The 16207-nt window shown below is 45.8% G+C and overlaps 2 protein-coding genes across 3 annotated transcripts in view; one reads left to right on the top strand and one right to left on the bottom strand.

Moving 5' to 3' along the window:
- The window catches only part of ITPR1 (inositol 1,4,5-trisphosphate receptor type 1), a 151040-nt gene extending 150594 nt beyond the window's left edge, over window positions 1-446 (bottom strand). The window contains exon 1 of the mRNA XM_072347530.1: window positions 322-446. The gene's annotated coding sequence lies outside the window, so the exon portion shown is untranslated. The remainder of the gene's footprint in view (window positions 1-321) is intronic.
- Window positions 447-597: 151 nt separating this feature from the next.
- The window catches only part of SUMF1 (sulfatase modifying factor 1), a 30379-nt gene continuing 14769 nt past the window's right edge, over window positions 598-16207 (top strand). Inside the window, exons 1-3 of one of the 2 annotated variants that reach the window (XM_072347162.1) lie at window positions 598-703; window positions 7031-7204; window positions 8991-9065. In XM_072347162.1, the coding sequence (XP_072203263.1) occupies window positions 7031-7204; window positions 8991-9065 (249 nt within the window). In that variant the 5' untranslated portion in view covers window positions 598-703. Of the gene's footprint in view, window positions 704-4645; window positions 4848-7030; window positions 7205-8990; window positions 9066-16207 lie in introns of those variants that run through there. The other variant, XM_072347161.1, reaches the window with a different exon arrangement.

Below are 16207 nucleotides of genomic sequence, written 5' to 3' on the forward strand. Positions count from 1 at the left end.
CACGGCTGGGCCCGCCGGCAGCGCAGCTCGAGGCCTTCGGGCCGGGGCGGCACTGCAGGGCCGGGGGGTCCGTGCGCTCCGGGGCAGCGGCAGCGTGCGGGGAGAGAAGCCCCAAGAGCACCCTGAGGAACCCGAGCGCCCGCACGAGCACGGCGCTAAGAGCCAAGCCCCGGCTACACGCACTGTCCCGCACGCTGCCCACAGCGCGGATCCGGGCGACGAGAGCCGCGTTCTCCCACCCGGAGCGGCATCGCCGCACAGCGAAGGCTCCCGCCGGACCCGCAGCCCTCACGCCCCCACCCGGCCTCCCCCCATCCCTACCTGTCAGCGGTGTGCGGGGCGGGCTAGCGGTGCAGCCCCATGCTGGCCGGCGGCGCTGCCCGCTCCGTTAGGATGAAGGCTGTGCCGACCTGCCGCCGCCTCAGCCACGCATCCACATGGTTACTGCGCTCCGAGCGCGCCGCCGAGCCTTATATAGCCGCGCGGGGCCTTCTGGGTAGCCGAGTCCCGGCCGTGCCGCGCGCCGCGTGCTGGAGGCGGGCAGCGCCCTGACGGGACTACAGCTCCCGGCGTGCACCGCGCCGCGCCCACCGCCGCGCCCACAGCCGGCCCGCCGTGGAGTTTGGTCAGGGAGCGTCCGGCAGGGATGGGGCCGTGTCAGCGCCTGGGCCGGCACCGCTGCTGGGAGCAGTGAGAAGCGGTGGTAAATAAGCGATGCTTGCTTTTGTTTATTGTAAATACAACTGTTTGTCCTTCAAATGCTCGTTTGGGACGCGGTTCGTGGTTACACCGCGGTTTTCTGCCTGCCGTGGGGTACAGGCGGGCACGGCCGGAGCTCAGCTGTGGGTGTGCGGGGTGGGAATTGTGCCCCGCACCCACCTGCGGCTGTGAGGCAGTGCGGGCAGTGCGGGCAGTGCGGGCAGTGCAGGCGGGCCTTGGTCTCCTCAGGCAGTGCTGTGCCCGCTGCCCGGCCCGCTGCCGTGGAGCTGCAGGAGCAGGCCTGGCTCAGGGCTGCATCACGCTGCACACCGTGCCGCTCTCGCACTGAATTACCGTGAAGAACTCATAACGGTGCTTCAGAAGCTGAAGTCTGATGCTTAGAAACTGAAGCGAAGGTCAGCGATGGAGCTGCGCCGTTCCCAGCCCTGGCTGCGGTACTACAAAGCCGTTACTCATCAGAAATTTGGCAGAGTAATGGTGCTTAATATCGTTAGGTAATCCTAATGAATTCCCATGTAATCAAATCTAATCTCTGGCAGAGCTCAGCAGCCAAGAGAGGCAAGGGCCGGAACGCTGGGTGCATGTAGGCATAGTGGAAGGACAGTCATTGCAGCCAACACTAGGAGCTGTGCCTGTTGCTATCAGTGTGCAGAATTCTGCTCTTGGTGCACAGAAGAGCAGCAGTATGTGAGAAGTTGCACATAACACAAGCCATGTCTGGGGGGATTCCCACAGAGCCTGCCAGCGTGAAGCCAGGGTGCACAGGAGACTGCAGGGGTGACCTGGGGATATTCTGGTACCTCCCAGTCTGCAAATCACCACTTTGTTGTGCAGAGGGTTGCAGATACCCCTCTTTGCTTCTCTTGCAGCACTCATGTTGTCTGTCTCCTGCCCCTTCTGCAACCTCTCTGGAATGTCAGAGGCCACGTTTTCTCTCACAGAACACCTTTGCTGGGTCAGTTCTTCAGTGACTGTGGAGGATGTTCCAATGAGGACCCTTCAGCCACAAATACTGACCAAGTCATGCAAAGAACCTGCTACATTTGAAGGGCTGTTGGGAAGATACTCACAGACATTTCCAACACAAGAAAAGTTTCCATTCCTCTTTGCTATGCTTTTGCAAGCACAGTGAGTTCATAAATCTCCTATAATCTTAAAGCTTTAAGAACAGATGAAATGGTAGGGCAGCCTGGAAATGACAGGTTTCACACTCAAAAGTACTGTGGAGTATGGAGAAATGAGGAATAGAGTCCTATTGGATCACCAGCAAACAAGGGACTGGGCTTAGGTTGTGTGTAAATATAAAAAAGGGTCCAAGGAGCCAAAGCTGTTCAAGAATTCAGGGAGGAAATACTGACAAAAATACTAAGTAGTAGATACCACCTTAATCTCAGGAGTGCTGTAATAAGATGTTCAGCCCAACCACCTGTGTGATTTCAGTCACAAGAAAACACCTTGCAAGAAATGGGTTTTGTGTTAGTGTGTGTGTGTGTGATTTTTAATTATTATTTTTTTTTAATGCTGCCTAATCTACAATTAATTGTTGACTTGCTTGGACTGTTTCAGTCAGAGCACTCCAGGCTGCTGAGTTGGTTTGCATACTTCTTCCTCTGCTGTTGTTTCAGCTGCACAAGCAGCAGCCAGGGAAGAAGAAGAGGAACAGAAGATATTTCAGGCAGCCACCAGGACTGTAAGGATCAAACAGGCTCATTTGCACGTGACCTGCCCCCATGATGAGATAAATGATCGGCTTCCAGAAAGAGCTGTCTATGCTAGGACTGGAGCACTAGGAGATGAAAAACATGAGCAAGACAGAGGAACGCTAGGCAACACCTCAGCTTTTCAGCTAAGTGCTGAGAAGTCCTATTTCTGTAATATTTTAAATAACAGTGTCTTAATTCTGGAGCACGGTGTAATCAGTGAGAGCAAAGAGAATAATTAAACCCTGTGCAGAAGAGATTAGCTGCCTGTGAAGTAATGACTTCGGAGCATAAAGATGATGGGTAAATGACACCCATAAAAGTTCTCAGAAGTCCTCCGGATTAGAAGCTGGAAGTTGGATGCTGTTCAGAATCAAACTGTCATTGCAACTGCTTCATTTAGTCTCCCGAGAGAACATAAGAATATAAATCTTGCTGATGGAAGTACAGAAACAAGGCAGAAAAGAATTCTAGGAAAACAGGCGATGAGAACGAGTAGGCATGATACATCAGAAAGCTGTCCTAGCTGATGGAATTGAGCTGGTTTTGACACAGCCAGAATCCCACGGCTTTAATAAGGGCAAGTTATCTTAGCAGACTGCTTTGAGCTCCAGAAGACAGTAGTATTTGTTACCTGGATTTTGCTGCCATTTCAGTAAATTGCTTTGGACATTTGAAAGGAGAAAGCTATAATTACTTTGCATTCTCCTGGATGTGTTACTGCATGGGGCCAGGATCACTGCTTCTGCATTAAAGGAATGTTTACATTTTCTGACCCCGAAGCAGTGAGGGTGACTTGATCTTATAATTCAATTTGTATGCTTTTATTTTCCTGCACTCTGCTAGATTTCTGAGTACATCACAGGGCAAAAGGGACTAATGATAGCTAATTGGAATGCATGCCTGTGAAGGCTCCCAGCACTGTCATTTTAACACGCAATAACATTTCATAGAGCCGATAGAGCTCGGTAGTATTCCTTTCTGGTACAAACACAGAAACAAACAAACAAACAAAGAGCTTTCTATTTTATATGCTTCTTTTTGCTACATAGTCCCCACTTGTATGAGGAAAATGCTATTAAATATATGCAGTTAACATCCCACAGAACGAGTAAAGATTTCCCTCAGCATAGCAGAGGACCCAGTGGATGCATTTTGCTGATGGTCCTGAACAGAAGTTTCCACACAAAGTGAAGATTTTTATGTTGGAGCACCAAAATCTTCAAGAGCTACAGTGAACCACGGGAAAAAAGTAAAGAAAACAAGGTGATTTCCTGCTCTCTGATGCAGAAAGTATTGACAGCTCAGAACTGAGACAGGTCCATCACCATCCAACTGGTGCAGGATCCACCTCAGGCTCCGCACCTTCGCTGTGCAATGTGTACAGGGGAATACCAAAGCAGGACTGTGGGTTTGTGGCACACAGGAAGCCAGCTGTGTGCACCTGCTGCTCCCCCAGCTCCTCAGCAGAGCTGTGGTGAGTGGGAATTGCTGCTGCTCTGATCGCAAAGTCCCAGCCAGCTGAGCTGGCACAGAGTGGGGTAGCAATTTGTATCTTGCTACTAGCAGCAAATTGCTGCTCCTCCCAAGGGCAAAGTAGGAGGCTGTTGTGCATCCAGAAAGTACTTTTCCATTTCTGACCCACTCAGCCTGCACATTAGCGTGTTGGTTTGTCACCAGCCAGGTGAATGGCAACACACTAATGTGTTAATGTGTAATCTTTTTTTTGGGGGAAAAAAAGGTGATGTCTCCTTTTCCCTCTCCAGCTCGCTGTGGTGATCTTGCCACAAAGACTTCTTGTACCACACTTGGTAAAATCCATTTTTAAGCACGAAACATCCGAGCCCCAGCACAGGGACACAAAGACACGTGCCCAGGCAAGTTAATGTTCATTTACTTTTTCCTCAGTCCTTATTCTGAGATGATGCTCTGTTGCACCACCTCCCACTAACGGGGAGATGCAGACACGCTCCAGAGAAGGGCCTGGTGCACTCTTACAGTCCATTCTGCCATTGAACTCAGACTAAACGCAGCACGCTGGAGCCTTAGACCTGAACCTGGCCGAGTCTCTGCTATTAATGCCATCTTCGTTCTGCTGGCGCCCTCCACCTCCAGCTTCCCCGCTGCAGTTCCTCTGCAGCTAACGGACCCCGCTGAAGGGCAGTAGGAGCCCGGAGCCGCTGCCCCTTTAAGAGGCATATGGTCACGTGACTGCGGAAGGCACGTGGTCTTCCTGCCAATATGGCTGCGCCCGCGGCCGTCCGCCTGTCGTTCCTGCTGCTGGGGATTGTGGGCGCCGTGAAGGAGGCAGCTCCCGGCGGGACCTGCGGCTGCAGCGGTAGTCGCGGCCGTGGGGATGAGCGAGAGGCGGCGGCCCGGCGGTACTCGGCGGCGACCAACGGCGGCAAGAGTTCTGGGCGCGGGCCGGTGAGCGGCAGGCGGAGGCTGAGGCGGAAAGCTGGGCGCTCTCCGAGGGGAGGGCGGGAGGCGCAAGGCCGCGTTCTCAGGGCTCCTGCTGTCCGACCCGCCCGCGGTGCCGCATCGGTGATAACGGCACCGGGATGGGGACCCCGCCGCTCCCGGGCAGTCCGCGCTTTGGAGAAGGAATTGTGCTCATATCCGGCCTGCTGACACCCGGTGCTCTGCTGTGTGGGACGTGTTCGGCTGTGGGGAGCGGGGTGTGAGGGGAGCAACGAGCAGATCTTGGTGTTCCGCTGTGGGCCTCACCATAAGGCTAACAGTCTCTGACTGCCCGGCCCAGTGGGTGATGTTTGTCGGCCTCTGCTGTTGGATTGCTGCTTCCGTAGTTCAGCTGTGATGCTTCTTAAGGATGAGTTCCTTGGCGTTAGCTACCTGTACTTCAAGGCTGGATATTCAGTAACTGCTCCATTAATGTTGTAAGTGTTCCTTCTGGGTGCGATAGTGCTGCAGAAATGTATAATGCCACATTCCACCATGCGCTGAAGGACGCTGTCAGACACCTGAGCCCTGCAGCCTGTGTTAACACCAAACGTGCTGATGCTATCATGGAGCTGATAAGGGAAGGTTCTGTTTCCAAACAGGAGGTGGAGCTGTGAAATGAGCCTTGCTGGAGGCTGATAGTCCTATGGAATCAGTGTTGGATGTCAGTCTTGGATGGGCAGTCTGTCAGGACTTTTCAGGTTTGGAAAATGAATTGTAGACTGTAAAGAAGGAGTTAATGTTTCACGTCCTTTCAGACAGCGATTCTCTGGTGAGATTTCAGCCTTGCTTTGAACACTACTTCAAGGAGTTATTTTAACTACAGTGCATTGGAAAGAGGTTAGGAGGAAGTGGTGAACTGTTCCATGTTGTCATTCCCAAAGGCCTAAAAAATGTAAGCAGACTTATCCCGAAGCCCTTTTATGGGTTCTTTTACAGACTATCTTTAGGTGCTCAGTTCCTTTGTAGTGGAAAAGTGTATATGAGGACACAGTTAGCTTTAAATGTAGCTAATTCAAAGGAAAAGTATTTGTAGTGTTTCTCATAACTCCACTGCAAGTTATGTGAATTTAAGTGTTGCTGGGCGAGACTTAAGTGGAAGAAGATCTTGGGAATGCTTGGGGGGGAAAGAAAGCAGAAAGACAGTTCTTCCCTAAGGCATTCATTTTGATGAGTTGGGAAACATCTTGGCAAGCTGGTAGCATGAGCACTCAAAATATTACCTGGGGAGGTTTTACAGAGCAGTAGCTGTCACTTGTCTTTCTAACAGAGGCTTCTGAATGGGACGGCTGGGGGGGTGCTATTATGTATTGTGTGAATGGCGGTTGGACAAGAAGTAGTTTGATCTACCTGTCATCTTCACAGTGGTCTTGGGAAACACCTGCTGCATCAGGACAAGACCTCCGGGGCATTTGCCTTCTGAGAAAGGTGGAAGGAAATTTTGTTTCCCTGGAAAATGGCTGGAAGGCATTTTATTGAGGCAGTTAAAATGTTCTTTTGCTTTTGTTCTTTACTTAAGAAGCCCGAGGCCAGTCATCAAGAGTGAAATGTATTGATGTGAATGTGTCTCCTCTTTGGCCCACACTGCTGCAAGTGTTGCCTGCCTGCCTGCTAGCAGTGTGACTAGTGATCAAATGCTGCAGGTGCCTCTTGTGAAATGAAGTCCCATAAGAAGTTGATATGCAAACATGCATGCTGTGCTTGTCCTCAGAAGAGTGCGTGACAGTTCTGTAATCTCGAGTTTCTTCACGGATTACTCATATCTTCCTAGGAATTCAGTAAAATGTAAAACTACTTATCTAATTATGAGTAAAAATATCTCTGTTCTGTACTGCTTCTTGGCTTTTAATACAGTAGGAAAGCATTTTTTTGCTCATATATCCTGAGCAAAAGTTCTGCATTGCCCAGACTAAATGTAGGAAGAGCTACAAATGGGATTTTTGCTCTCTAAGTTCTGTCTTACTGTTCCCTTCAAGCAGTTGGTGACTGAAATGTCAAGGCTGTCATTTTTGTTGTGCTGTTTTCATCTATCAGGTGCTGCTCTGAGCACAGGCAGCTCCAAAGATGAGGCAGAGGGGGAATAAAACCAATAAGAGGCCTTTCAGTCTTACATTTTCATAACTTTTTGATGTTAACTCTTTCCTCTGTAGATGGTTGCTATTCCAGGAGGAGTTTTCACTATGGGCACTGATGAGCCTGAAATACAGCAAGATGGAGAGTGGCCTGCAAGAAGAGTCCATGTTAAAAGCTTTTATATGGATCAATATGAGGTCAGCAATCAGGAATTTGAGAGATTCGTGAATTCTACTGGGTATCTTACTGAGGTAAGGTGGAAGAGTAGAGTCTCTTCTCATTGTCGTCTGTGTTGGGAAAAACCCTGTTTAAAAACATAACTTCTTTTTTTGAAGGACATTACAATGTAGTATTGGGATTTGCATGCTAGAATATTTTGGATGTAGGTAGGAGAGATGGAATTGTCTTGCTTTGTTGCCTAGGAGTCTATAAGGACATGAAGATAGATGAGTACTGTTACTTTTTGTGTCTCAGTATCTAAAATAAAAATCTTTTTTCCAGTGTAACTGAGGCAGCCTGGGTGAAACTAACAGATGGCTGAAGATGGCTATATAGATTTTTTTAGAAGCATAGAGTCATTGAATTGCTCAGGTTGGAAAAGACCTTCAAGATCACCAAGTCAAACCACAACCTAACCATAGTACCCCAACTCTAACAGCCCTCTGCTTAATCATGTCCCCGAGCACCACACCCAAACAGTTTTAAGCACATTCAGGGATGGTGACTCAGCCAACCCCCTGGGGAGCCTATTCCAGTGCTTTACAACCCTTTCTGTATGGAAGTTTTTCCTGATATCCAACCTAAACCTCCCCCGGTGCAACTTGAGGCCATTTCCCACCTGTTACCAGTGAGAAGAGCCCAAGCCAGCTCTTGCTTTAAGAACCCTTCAGATATTGGCAGAGAGCAACGTTTCTCCTCAGCCTTCTCTTCCCCACACTAAACAGCCCCACTTCCTTCAGTCTCTCCTGATAAGGCACGTTCTCCAATCCCTTCACAAGCCTTGTTGCTCTTCTTTGGACTTGCTCCAGCATCTCAATGTCCTTTCTGTACTGAGGTGCCCAAAACTGAATGCAGCACTCAAGGTGGGACCTCACCAGTCCCAAGTATAGGAAGAGGATTACTTCCCTTTTGTAAAACCTTGGGGTCTGAGAACATATTTGTACCAGTACAACAACATTATTAGATCATTTTTTTTTTTTCCTTATTTAAAAGGAGCAGGGATGGAGAGATTTGAAAAATCATGTGATTGTTGAGGAATCTGCTGGCTAGTTCATTGCAGCTACTTGATAACAAGCTGAGTGGTAGGAGGTTCTTCTGCCTAAAGAAGATGTAATAGCAAGTATAATAATGGTTTCATGCAGAGTACTGAGAACAATGGAATAAGAAAGAATATGCTAAAGCACCTGGGAGCAAGAAGCTACCTGTGTATGAGGGACTGATCTTTCCTGACAGCTAATTGTTCCTACACAACTTTCAGAAACCCTGTCAAACGCTTAGGCAAATAAAGGCATGGGTAATGATCAGGTCTCAAAGGAGACATTTTACTGAGTTCTTTTGATAAGCTGGTTCTCATCAGGAAGACAGAATCCTTATAGATAGAAATAGTGCTGTAGATAAAATCAGCCCTTCTATGTTGTTGGCTCCATTATGAAAAAAGGTTGTGTAATGATTTTGAGTTTGAACAGGACTTGTTTGTTGCAAACAGCAATATGTCCTTGAATGTTAGATTATTCATTGTAACATATTAAAGCAATTGGGGCAATTGGAACTGCATTTTTAATTAACAGAAGTGGGGGGGGGAAAACAACCCAAAAAGCATTTGCAGAAGCTCTTGGAGCTGCCATCTGTCCAGTGACTGTTAAGAACAATGACATCCTGTGATACAATGCTGCCTTTTCCATTCCAAAACGGATTCTTTGAAGGACAACTCAAAGTTACTGTTCCTTATTCTTGACAGAATAAAGCTCTAAATGCGACTGGCATCTTGAGAATAGTGTTTGTTCGATAATATAATCAAATCTTTTGTTCTTTCCATAGGCAGAGAAGTTCGGTGATTCCTTTGTGTTTGAGGGAATGCTGAGTGAAGAAGTGAAGGCTGAAATCCATCAGGCAGTGAGTAATGCAGCAGAGAAAATCCTGCTTGGAAATCACTGGGGTAGATGTATTGGCAATTATGGCAACAATGTTTAAATTATGGTCTTTCCAAACCACTACACAAAAAGGCAATGTATGGAGGAATTTAAAAAAACAACAATAACAAAACAAAACCCTGTGGAATCCCGCTTGCCTTGCTATTTTTCTTTCCAGTTCTCTTCCTGCGAGGCAAGGCACTGGTCTCAGTGGCTGAACTGCTTGTAAAGCTGGAGCTGATTCAGTTTTCTTCTGGAGGAGAAGTGAATTTTGGCAAAAAAAAAAAAAAGAAAACCCTCCTGAGTTTGGTAGCTAAAAAGGAAGGGAATTGGTACATGTTATGACAAACAACTGAGAGCAACAGGGTTTTGTGCTGAGTCATTTTCACCAACATAATTTTTTCCTTGCAAACGGATACTGTGGTGTACAGTTGTAATTATACAGAGGTGAAGTAGATGGATAGCCAGAGGTTATATAGGAAAGGCTCACGGTCAAGATGCTCACCAGTGTTAAGGCTCACTGTAGAAACTCCACACAGAAGCAATCTCCAAAAAGAGATGTTGCCTTTAGTGGTGGTCAGCCCTTAAATGGGATCTAGGAGAGGTGGAGCCAAGCTCAACCCCTTCCAGTAGCACAGCTGAATTACCTTCACCTGTGCTCCCGCAGCTGACCTGACACTTGCCTCAGATGGTTAATCAGAGGTTCAGGCCATGATTAACAGTTTGCCATACATGTGGTAACTTGGAGTAATCAGTGTTGATAGATTTATATAAAGTTGGTTCTTGATTGAGGGAGTGTGTTGGTAGAGTTTAATTTTACCTTGGGTGAAAGGGGGAGGCTAACTGAAATCTCATCTGTGTGAGTCTGTGCTGTAAATGATTGTGACAAAAATGTGGGATTTGGTTTTCTCCTGTGAGGAAAGAAAGGTCCTGAGAATAGTTAGTGTATTTTTATTGAAAATGACCATTTGTGTACTGTGAGATCTGAGATGGTTAAATCGCACTAGCCAAACACAATTGGTGCTGAATGGTGAATAAATACAGCTGCAGTCATTCCAGCTTCGTGAGAGAAAATTCAGCTGTCAGTGTGGAGGAATTCTTTTTCCTTCTTTAGTTCCACAATTCAGAAATCTCTAACCAGGCGTTCTGTTGAAAGAAGTAAATAAACAGAATTCCAGGGTAAGTTCAGTCCTGGCTACTGCTATAAACAAACACAGTGTTGGGAGCCGCTTTGCTGGGTGTGTCAGCCAGATCCTAAAGTATTGCCTGTAGTGCTAACAGAGCCAGCATTATGCCAGAGAACTGGAACTGAGCCCACACTGGTCTTTTTGGCTGCCTTTTTTTTTTAAATGAGCATTTTCTGTACTTGTTTAAAGTAAACTTTCCAGGAGCTGCCTTTTTTGCTGTGTTTTTCAGCATTTCTTATTAGGTCATTTTGCAAGTTACTGGCATAAAAAGCATCTTTGAAACAGACACGGAGAAAGATTGTACCGATTATTTTGGTGAAGTGCTCTGGAGTGCAGTGACTGCCTGCCTTGTTTGGCACTTCATGCTGTTGCTGTAGGCAAACGTTGTCTCACAACATTACAGTGTTTTAGAGCAGGTAAAAAAAATAAATACTTTTTTTCTCCCTCTTATTTGCTTGTCCCCTCACCAGCTGCATACTGTGACATCCAACTTTTGGGAAGGCATTTACTTTAGCATGGAAGAGGTGTCAGAATGCAGATCAGTGGTGGGGCTGAAAGGAGAACTTAGTGTCTGAGCATGCAGCTTAGTCCTTTGTTGTATAGGCTTCTGCTTGTCACAGCTCTGTCTTTTCGTTATTCTAGGATGTGTTTTGTTTGAGAGATTATAATGTTGAGAGTACTGTACAGAGGTTGGTGGTCCTCTTTTCTTTTTGTCTGTGACAGCACAGTATTGTAGGACAGAACAAGCATTTTTCTATTGGAGGGAAGAGAAGCATCATCTACGTGGATGCGACTTTAGAATGCAAGTCAGTCAGACTGCTTCTCAAACACAAGTTGTATGAAGGCAATGCTTATCCCCTCTTACTGAAACTAGGAGACGTGCATTGGCAGTTTGTTATGCACTGTTGTCAAGAAACGTTGCTATAGACAACTGGCAAGAAACTAAAATGCAGAAGCTTTCCAGCTACTGTGCAGGGATTCCAATGGCTCTGCAGAAGCAAATCCTTCCTAGAGATCTGCAAGGGGAGCTGAACCACCAGCAGAAGTACCGGCAGCCTCTAGCTTGCTAGATGGCCCCTGAAATGTCTCAGTTTTACTAGTACCAGCTGAGGGAAGAAGATGAAAGGAATCTAACTCTATTAAAAAAAATTGTGAACATATTTTAAAATTTGGCAGCTGCAGTATAACTATTACAGTGTGATTAGAAAAGGTATAAGCAGCATGAGTTTGGTTTGCTTCAATAAGTTGTTATGATCAGCAATAGGGAAGACTAAGGCTTCTTTGTCCAATTGTACTTGAGTCAGCTGGTAATATGAAGTGTGGAATGTAGTTTCTTGAACCATAACCATCATCACGAAGAGCAGGAATAAGCTAGAAATGTTCAAATGTCATTTGTACTGCACCAAACTGGTGGGAAAAATGACTACTACTGCTTTGCCTTAATGGTTTAGATGTGGTTTGAGGCTGTTCTCCAGCTGAAGAAAAGCAATAGGGGTGTGTATTTTGTGAGTAGTATTTCAAATGCAGTGCAAAAAAGGGAAAAGGTGGAAGTGAAGATATCAAACCAAATGTGTTTGTGTCCAACAGTTTGTGATAATAGTGGAGTGTGTGGGGGGGTGGGAAGGGGATTGTGGTGATATCTGTCTGGGGTTTTGCTCTATTTGGGCACCTAGGCTTCTCCATATGTTAAGCTGGACGGTTTTGTTGTAGTCCCTGAAAAGAAGCAGGCAGCTACAGCAGCACTGAGGTGGGGCTGTGAAAGCTGATGCAGAAGCAAGCCAACTTAGCACGTAGAGCAATTGTTGGAGCTTTGGGTGTGCGTTTCCTGAAGGTGAGGTCTCCTAGATATCTACTGCTGAAGAATGTAGGTTGGACCTAACCCTTCTCTTGAAGGAAGCAGTAAAAAGGGGTGTAGCAACCAGTAACTGAATTGTTTCAGGCTTCTGGAGATGCAGGTTTTAGTTTTGGCCTCTTAAGTTTGCTGTGGTAATGTGGCAGAGAGTAGAAGTGTAGCATGGTCGCAGATGAAGGTGATGCTGACAAAACTGGCACTGACTTATTGTAGGATTTTCTAGGCAGAGGGAGGGCCTTTGAAACCAAAACTTCTTGCGTGGGCTTGCCTGTTTCAATAGCTTCACAAATTAGAATAAAACTTTGGATTTGCAAGTTAAAATCATCTGCTAATTTACTGCATCTATTACATGTTTTAAGTCATGGTGTTTCTTGGATACTTGGTGTTCAGTGTAAATGTCGTAGATAGAGTGCAACCTAGAGTTGCCAACAGCTGGGTGGTCAGAGGGCTTTTTCTTCCTTGGTTTTGGAGGAGGGTGGGAAGGTGGATGGAGAAAGAAGACCTCTCAAAACTTAGAGATGATGTTTATTGGTGTTTTATGATGAGACTATTTGCCTGACCGCTTATCTCCCTGACTGAATTAAGGAGGAAGTGGAGAGGGGAAATCTGTGGCTGGTGCTATTATTCCATTTGTATGGGATTTCAATGCATCCTAGGGCAAAGATCGTGAAGGCTGCGTCTGCCAGATGAGAAAGCAGTGAGGTGTACTTGCCCATGAAGGGATTTAAGAGCTCTTGCAAATAATTGCAAGAGTTCTTGCTTGCTGTGCAGCTACTATGAAAAAGGTAAACAGAACAGCACTTACCAAGGCTGGAGCACAGTGTGCATCAAATTTGCTCACTGAAGAGTTGTGGGAACATTTTAATCCTTGGCTTCTGGAAGATAGCGAAATTAATTTTTGCCTTTAGGCCAGATGGACCCTGCAATAAAGAGACCGAGTGCATCCAAATCTGAATTCTCCACTTATTTTCAGGTAGCGCTTAATTTATGATCTTAGAATGCAATGAAATCAGTTTGCTGGCAGACTTGAGCAAGCACTATTAAATTGGAGTTCTCTCAGTCTGGAAGTATTGGATGGTTTTAATCCCTTTTTGGAATCTCTGCAGTAGTGTCTCTGTACGAATTTACTCATTTATAGCAGTATCTCTAGAAAATGAGGGAAACGTGTGTTTCAGGATTAATTTTTAATACTCATGTTTGCAGGAGGGATAGCATTCGTAGCATTCACTATGGACTTGGAAAAATGTGCCTCTTGTCAGTGTATATTAACTTGCTTGTATGTGGCATGGGAGAAAAGGGGCAGGGTTTGGTATCAGTTCCTGATACTGTTAAGATGTCAGCATATCTTCTGCTGAAGCAGAAGCTGGTATTCATATCGACTGGTACTTAAAGTCACCTCTACTGCAGCTGGTTCTTGCTTTCTCAGAAACCTTTCAGAGGAACCTGAAATCAAAGGAAGAGATGGGTGAGCTTCCTTCTCTCAGGCCTCACTGCTTCAGAAATCCCTGCAAGGAGCTGAGGTGGAGTTGTTGAATTGATGGTCTCCATTTTCTTAAACTGTTCACTTGATCTTGAGACTAAAGAAAGAAGGAAATGAACCAATAATATTGGTTTATCTTTATCAGTATAAGCATCAGCTTTAAAGCTGGGTGAAGCTTTTGCCTCAGGCTTTAGGTGCATCTGTGTGCAAACCTCATTCTTAAGGCTTATATTCATTTGGTTATTGGAAAAAGTGACCAGCTGGAGTGCAAAATTAGATGTTGGCTGAAAAATGAGCTTCCAAAGATGGAACTCACCAGGAATATCAGCTCCTCAAAAGAAGCTTCTCTGGATTCCAAAACTTGCACTTAATCAATCTCACTGGATTTTAGTATCAAAGAATTTTGGCTATTTTTCTTGGAGAACTGAGACGGCTTTGAAGTATTATGCTATTTGAATGAGATTCAATAACCTTTCCTTATGTGAAGGAAAATGCCTCTTCGTAAAGGTAGAGTGCTGTTCTCCAGTTAAATGTGAAATCTGGTCACTAACTGGCTTTAAAATACATTTAATTCTACGAAGCTGCCACACTTCATTTTTGCAGTGCTGCAGTTTCAAACTTCTTAAAAACGATGCAAACAATATCAATATTTAGTATTGAACAAGTGGCCTTTTTGCTTCCATTTCTGAGCTCATGTGGGTGGTTAGAAACTTAGAGTGAGAACAGATTCTTTAATTACAGCTCTTTGTGGAGCTGATGATTTTAATTGATATAATAAATAGTGTAAGACCTGTGGTAACATTATGGGGACTGGTAATGTCCAGGATGAGTTACCGTGGGGTGGGGGAATGCCTCAACTATCTGCTTCCAAACTACTTCATTGAACTTAATTCCTGTTGTGGTGGAGAACTTGGCAATCAAGTTTCAGTTCAGTTTATGTACATAATTACAGAATTGGTTCTGTTGCAGAGCATTTTCAAGTACAGGTATGAATGATAGCTGCAGCTACTGTGGCAAGCTGGAAAAGATCTATTCTTTGTCCTGAGCCTTGAATCCCTATTCACTTTCTCACTATTTACATTTGTGATGTCTCCCTGACTCAGTTACAGCTGTTTCAATTTAAACACAAGCCTGTTGCTATGGGGATGATGTACTGCATAGAAATAGGTCATGCGTGTGCTGTTTGCAGCGTGCTGATAAAAAGGAGAAGCAGCACCGCAGGCTGGCTGAGGTGAGCAGGGTGTGTGCATCTGCCAGAGGGCTTTGCCTTGTCTTTGGAAATTGGCTTTTCAATCGAATGGGAGCCACGGCCCAGCTCCACCTGTTTAAACTGCCCTTGTTGTGTGTGTATTCTGAGCTTGACTGCCAATCTTTGTGCCTTCCATTGGTTTCCCTCTGATCCCGAGCAGGATGTGAAGTGTCAGCAAGCAGCCAAAGCGTTGGTAGGTGGATGTCAGCCCTGAGCAGGGCCTTGCTAACGCGGCAGCCCAGAATAGCTGCTGCCTGCTGATGTGTGTCACTGCTGGGTGCTGATCCCAGGGCTCAGCAGATCCACTCGAAGCCACAGCCCACTTTGCAGGCAGGTGCAGGTAATGCTACCTGCACACAGCAGGAGGCTCTGCTGCAAGGGAAGGAGGTGCTGTGATAATGGCAGTGGGAGGCAGCTCTGCCTGAATCTTAACCAAGGGAAGGTTTTGAGGGGCACGAGGAAGATACACCAATGCTACACAGATAATAGATGTAATAGGGCTTGTTGCTTGGGCCTAACCTAAAAAGATTTCAGTTGTTTCTGAAGGGAATATGCCAGTGGCTCCTCTGTTACTCAGTATGCTCTAGATTTTTATTTCTTAAACTGCTTGCCCTACCAAAAGTGTTAAATTTTCTGTCTTCTGTCCGCCTCTTTCCTCAGTAGTTGATAAATCGGCTGCATGAGGTTTAGGATACGGCATAGAGGAAGAAAAGCTAACAGATTTGTGTAACTACCCCTGATGATAAACAAATCCTCAACCCAGAATGATATTCTTGACTGAAAAGCTACTTCTATCTCACAGTAGCAAAGATGTCCACACCACTGGGTGTGTTTCTCGGAGATAATGCTTCTTAATGTCCCCGTTTCCAGCCTGTGCACATGCTGCTTTTGTAGCTAAAGAGGCTTTTGCAAATTAAAGATGTACTGTGCTTCTCGTACATAAATGTGATTAGAAAGTAAAATCTGGGGTTGAAGTGAGGCTTGAGGTGAGGGAAGGCTCCTTGCAAAGTGCCCAGTGCTGTGTTAGCCCCAAGATCAATACAGATGTTTTCATGGCTGCTGGCTGTGGTTGTGTTTTATGTGGGAAATGTTCCTAGTGTTTCTGCACTGCCAGGAACTTGGTGTAATGCTGATGATGAAACTGACTTTGCTGATGTTTCCCTATCCGGTAATTTTTGGAATTTTTCTTCAAGACAATTGTGAAGTTGTCAGAAAGTCAGCAGTTAATGGAGCAGTTAAAGTGAGGATATCACAGCCTACCTTGATAAGAAAATTGAATACTTAAAACTTCTTAACTTTAATGCAAGCTGATAGTGGGAGTGCAGGTTTCAGTTCAGCAAATTGCTTCATTTGAGTG

Source organism: Excalfactoria chinensis, chromosome 12, assembly GCF_039878825.1.
Source record: "Excalfactoria chinensis isolate bCotChi1 chromosome 12, bCotChi1.hap2, whole genome shotgun sequence".
NCBI lineage: Eukaryota > Metazoa > Chordata > Aves > Galliformes > Phasianidae > Excalfactoria > Excalfactoria chinensis.